Consider the following 6,000-nt stretch of genomic DNA (forward strand, 5'->3'; position numbering starts at 1 on the left):
GGAAATGTATGCCATGTAGTTTATCGTATCGTGCCGCTGCATCTAGATAAAATAAAAATCAAATTTACATGTATTTAGTGAATTTGTACTCGCAACGATAACGTCGGTTATTTATAATAGCTTATTTATTCATAATACAACGATGTTTGTTCCGCAGTATCGCAAGTATAGAATTATCTCGTCTAATGAGTAATATTCAGATATGCAAATGGGGGACATCCATGGAACGTTGGTAGGTGGTAGTATGGAAATCGGAATATGAGTTTCACCTGCGAACAGCTATGTGGAAATACGTGCATGTATATTACATGTTCTGGCCCTTTGACCTTGAACCACTGACCACTGTATAGCTCTCTTCCATACGAAATGTTCGCCATGAATTATGCAACGACGTCCTGGAAGTGTAGAGGTCGCGAGCACTTGACTTTGCCGAATTCAAGTAGGTGACGCATACGCTCGATGAGAGGTCGATACTCCGGATCATTCCGTGCTTCCGCTACCTGACCGGATTTCAACAATTTCGACATCGGATTTCGTTAGACTTCCTGAACATTTTTTACGGGATTTCGTAAAATTTTGTCCGAACTTTATGGAGATACTGGCGAAACTCCGTAAATTTTTTTGGAAATTCATACAGAATTGCGAAAAACGCAACGTCCCAGAAGATTTCTAAGACTTGACAGTTTTTAAAAAACTATCTTCGAGCTTGACTCGGGATTCAAGAACCTCAATGAAGAAAGGAGAAAACTCCGGAAGATACGTTATCCGCATACAACTGATAAGTTATCTCACAATGAAAGACGTAAGAACTGGTCACTCCGAGATAACAAAATGTATCCTGGAGAAATATGACGAGTCGATCTATCGGAGCACAAGACAAATAAAAAAATCAATCGTTCCACAGTTGTGTTTCTCTCGATCCTCCCATTACGAAGGAATAAATATACATATAATGTGAGCTTTCAATTCGCACCGTAGGTAAAATAGGATACCATCTGGGCAACAGTTGACCTTTGAATCGATTGCAAGGTCTCACAGTTGGAGCTTACGATACAAGAGCCGTTTTTAGTAGTGGGAGAGATATTTCCCCCGCTCTTAACAAAACAGTAGTATAGGAGAAGCTATACATATGCGACCTGAATTTGCTCGACGGAGTTGCGCCGTAGCCGGTCGGCACCAGAAAACCAGTCAGCGTTTCTCCGCACAACTTGCGAAATGGATTCCCGAGGCTCATTCCACTGGTTTGGGTTATAAAACCGAAAGTGTGCGTTTGTTTGGATACAGATAATCTTTATTCAAGTCGAAAAATCACAGTAAACGCAATTGTAATCCATCGTACGTGTTCGCCAAAAAAACAGTGTCTCATCCTTTTCTCGATGAGTATTCGCTCCTAAAAAGCTCAAAAGCGACTTAGCTTATTCACAATTGATTCAACTCACGGTTTGTCCGGCTGTGAATATCGCGCCCGTTTTTCTGCCATCTGAATTTCCTCGGCTCTAGTAACGCTTTTGGCACGTCTGTAACGTACTCTGGTTGTTTCCGGTTCATTTTGGTCGCCCATGATGCGGGAGGGACGTTAGTGTGTATTCGTATTATTGCGTATGTTTGAACGTCGGTTCACAACGACCACTGCACTTTTGGTCTTTTAAACACATCGACCTGCACACATTGATAATAATAGACGTGTTAACTATTCGAGAGAATATAGAAGGCACGTTTGTAGTAGAACAGCTTACACTAACAATACTGCAACTGCGAAATAGAAACGTGTTACGTCTGCGCGGCGTTACAACCGGCAAATTTAAAAAGATCCGACACTTTCACGCCTTCTTTTGGCGTCTCGGTTGAGTCGAAAGATGGACAATCTGACGGCCGAGAGTCCAAAAAAATACGTCTTCACACGCTCGACATTCGAAGACAACTGGGCTCTCCGAATATACGATGAGCGATAACATTTCCCGAGTCCAATACAAAGTCAAATTTCAGATGATGTTTGTTTTCACTCGGGTATTCTCATTGAAGACTCATCGATTCTATCATAACTTTCACTTCGCGATTGGAAATAAAACTGTATTTATCCAAGCGAAATTAAAACGAGCCAATTTTACGGCTCGAAGGAAGACAGGTTTGCATTTTGAAAGTTGTGATACACGTATACGTGATCGCGACGAACGTTGTCGTGCAACTGAATTGATGCAGAGGAGATATTTCCTTTTTCTTCTCTCCACATACGAGTTTACATGGAAGTTTCTGCATGCACCAGACGTACAACACGACCACGAGGGCAGTTATTAAAAAGATTAAATAAATGTCTGCGGTTCACCGCGTGGGGGATGGAGTATGAACTGCTGTTAGAGATTGCAATTTCATTAGTTTCAGAAATGCATTCAATTAACATTAATGTATCTGTTAAAACGCGTGTATATTTGCGATATCTAGATACATTCGCACGTTATAGGTACATCATCATTATTATGCCATAATCATCATACGAGTCGTCATTATTGAATAAACTGTTACGTATTGATCCTATTTGTGTCCGTACATACAACGTCCTAACGTTCTTCTAGCGATTATAAGAAAGCTGGTATTGAACTGAAACCGATGAGTGTCACGAGGTTCTCGCTAACACGTCGAGTGTCTCAATAATGGGAAATAAGAAATCGTATAAAGTAAACAAGATTTATTACATAACGTTACTACTAATATTGACCTCGGATAATAACTTTGTATGAATTATTCATAATTCATTCAGAAACATTGCAGATGAAATCGATGCAACATATGTTCGCAGAAAAGTCAACGTCCTCGAGCCACGCATGAATTCATGTACGAGAGTTTTATTTCTCCAAACGGTAGTATAATGTGATAATACCCAATGACTTGCTCTAAAACATTCCTTCCAAATCGAACTCCACTCTATTTTATCAATCCATTATCAAAGTCCACCCGATTACATGTAGCGAGGACAAGAGAACGGACTAGCTGATAACTTTAATCATGCATGTTACGATCTGTTTTGCTGAATTGTAATACAATTCAAATCCGAATCAACGATATGCGCACATGTTGAAATTGACAAATTATCAATGGAGAACAAATATCTACCTGGAATAAGTCATTTTTTTAGTCTACAGATCCATCTGGTATTTCATTTGAAAAAAGAACAAAATTTAATTCGTCGAGGCCGCATTCAAGTTCTATTGAAATTCTACAAATTCATAAATTGAACGTTATTTACTCACCGATTATCACGCAACACAATTTCACCTATCTCTAAATTGGGTTTGAAAATTTATTTTTCATTCCAAAGCCGACCAGCCGCTGTGTTGTTAGGTACTACCGACAATACCGTTGTTGAGGTTCGCGAAGGTCGCAGATTGAAATTATCTCTTAATTAACAAGGAGATCGATAACCGATTCGAAAAAATATATTTCTTCAAAATTTACGAGAAAAAATACATATTTTCATCGTATAATAGGGGACATCGAGGTCAGCACGCACATCTCTTATTACAAATAAACGTATAAATAAATAATCGCGATTTGTTTTACAATGAGTTTCCTTCATGTATTTTTATAAAATGAATCATGATTATTTTTCCATCTTATGCTAATTCCGTTTTTCTCTGGCGATTTTGTTTTCAACGTCGTCATTCAGAAGCCGGGTGAAAAAGCTATAGTTGGTTCGTACCGTACAAGTTTGCGCAGCGTTTAAAAATTTCCTTTATACCTCGAACACGTTTGCAATTGCTTTTCGTTCAGGGCAGGCCTGCAGCTATTATATTTATTCATATATACTTCCTGATTTTTTTTTTTTCAATATTTTTTCGTTCGTATTTGATCACCGTTGCAGCAGCAGCGGCAGCAGCAGCGGCATATAGCGGTATATATCCCTCCAGGTTACACGTACGCTTCAACCTTTTCAAGAGCCAATTAAATTTTTCATCCCTCGGACACACCTATATTTTTACTCACACCCACACGGGTGCCACAGACGTAAATGGGTCATGCGTACGTGTACCGGCTATATTATAAAACCTGAACACAAAAATGGAAAGCAATATTCTTTTAATAACACCCAGGTAATTTTTTAACGGCTATAGAATTGCTACGCGGATCGTTACTACGGTTAAAAAAAAAAAGTTAGGTGTACGCGCATAGGTGTGTATAAATCAGAGAATTTACCCGCGTCAGCTCAAGTGATTCGAGGACAATTTCCTCGTGGGATAAAAAATCGAAGGTGCGCGGGGAAAGAAAAAAGCTAATATATCGAGGAGACAGAATCTTTGCTGCACTTGAAAACATTCTTAGCGGGATACTTTAGAAGCAATAAACGTCTTAGGATCACATACGTCTTTTCTAGTTTGCCGAAGGTGCAGTTAGGATGGGAGACAGAGGAACTAATTAAAAGATGTAGTACTGACTTCGGATCCTTCACCGACTTCCCATACAAAGAAAGAAGGACATCCCTATTCCTCGCTGCGGAAGATTGGTATTGCACTTCGTGCAGCAATGAAATGAGAAAGATGGAGGAGGTAGAATAGAGAACTTTACCGTACGACGATGGAGGAGGAAAAGAAAGAGGATCTGTCGCTAAATTGCTAGCTTAGGAGCGCGTGACTTTAACTCTAAACTTGCGGTCGAGTAGAAGTGCAGGGCTAGGTGCAGTCGAAAAACGACTGAGAAAAGGAAGAAAAACTAGAAGCTGTGTGCTGCAAAAATGAGAAACGCGCGGTCATCAAGGATGGCTAGTTGCCGGCTATAACGTTATCTTATAAAATCACCACGTATATCTCTCAGATTCTTCCTCAAGCGTATATGTATAAAAAAAAACTCACCGAGATGGCAGAATGTTTTTCAAATTGATCCCCCAAGGCGAACCTCCCTCGGAGTTTGGAAGATATAACTAATTCGTGGAAACGATATAAAAAATGTAAAAAGCAGAGGAAGTATCATGGGTAGAGAGGAGGTATACGTGTACCGATATATGTATATGAGGATCGGTGAAATTCGAGCGATATCGTGTAAAGGTGGAGTATTATCATACGATCGGAATCCATATTATAAGTATATCCGAAATTTACCCTACGATATTCATACATGACGAATGGAGCATAGGTAAACACAAAGCGCTCAATAAATAACAAACAATCCGTCCGTTTAGTCGTCATTCTGCAGTCAAATCCGTTGTGTCGTGTTAGCCAAACCACGAATAGAAAATTGCCAAAGGGTATTTCGATCGGGCTGGGGTAGCCTCCCTTAATTTATTTAAACCCCGGAGGCAACGTGCTCCCTGCAAACATCCCTGCGTTTGGCTGTTTGAAATATTGACTGTACATCTCCCACGCGCTCTTCCACCCATTTCCCTTTTCCGAACGTCCACTTTCTCTTCGCATTTTATTCCACCGTTCGTTCACTTCTTTCTTCGACCGCGTTGCGTTATCATATACCCGCGGTATTTTCATCGCGCGGAGTCGAATGAAAATTGATTCAATCTTTTCACGCACGTAAACGCGTTCGATTTGATCTCGACGGGTCGGTGTCCAGTCCAGTCCGATTCAAAACCGACTCCGAAATTCAACGTCGTTTTATAGGTGCGTGTCGATTGGTCCAGAAATTTCGATGGAGGACCAGATGAAATGTTAACAACCGTGAGATAACGATTATCAATTCGTCATCTGGTATAAGCGGGAAGTGAGAGGAGAAATTTATGGGTAACGAAAAACGGAGAGGAAAAAAATTATCCTTGTGGTACCTCGTGAAAAAACAAAAAAAAAAAAAAAAAAAAAAAGGTTGGCGATATAAAAAATTAACTAAAATCGACCGGCCGTAAGTCGTAACTCGTGAAGCGGAAGAGATACCAAGCTGAAAATTGCGGAAGGGTCGCATCTTCCTCGCTTAGAGAAAACAATGTCGCGCAAATGTAAGGAAAATTCAAAGGCGCTGAAATAAATGTGAGGACGAGTGTGAGGAATAAAATATGAAAATTAATGGTAT

General features: G+C 40.0%; 1 protein-coding gene across 2 annotated transcripts in view; it reads right to left on the bottom strand.

The window, feature by feature from the left end:
- The window catches only part of LOC105692225 (diacylglycerol O-acyltransferase 1), a 39,231-nt gene extending 36,716 nt beyond the window's left edge, over positions 1 to 2,515 (bottom strand). The window contains exons 1-2 of one of the 2 annotated variants that reach the window (XM_012411289.2): positions 1,737 to 2,515; positions 1,440 to 1,659 (exon numbers count right to left, since the gene is read on the bottom strand). In XM_012411289.2, coding sequence (XP_012266712.1) covers positions 1,440 to 1,561 — 122 coding nt within the window. In that variant the 5' untranslated portion in view covers positions 1,562 to 1,659; positions 1,737 to 2,515. Of the gene's footprint in view, positions 1 to 1,439 lie in introns of both variants that reach the window. The other variant, XM_012411288.3, reaches the window with a different exon arrangement.
- Positions 2,516 to 6,000: the final 3,485 nt, after the last annotated feature.

Source organism: Athalia rosae, chromosome 3 (genome assembly GCF_917208135.1).
Source record: "Athalia rosae chromosome 3, iyAthRosa1.1, whole genome shotgun sequence".
In the NCBI taxonomy this organism is placed as follows: Eukaryota; Metazoa; Arthropoda; class Insecta; order Hymenoptera; family Athaliidae; genus Athalia; species Athalia rosae.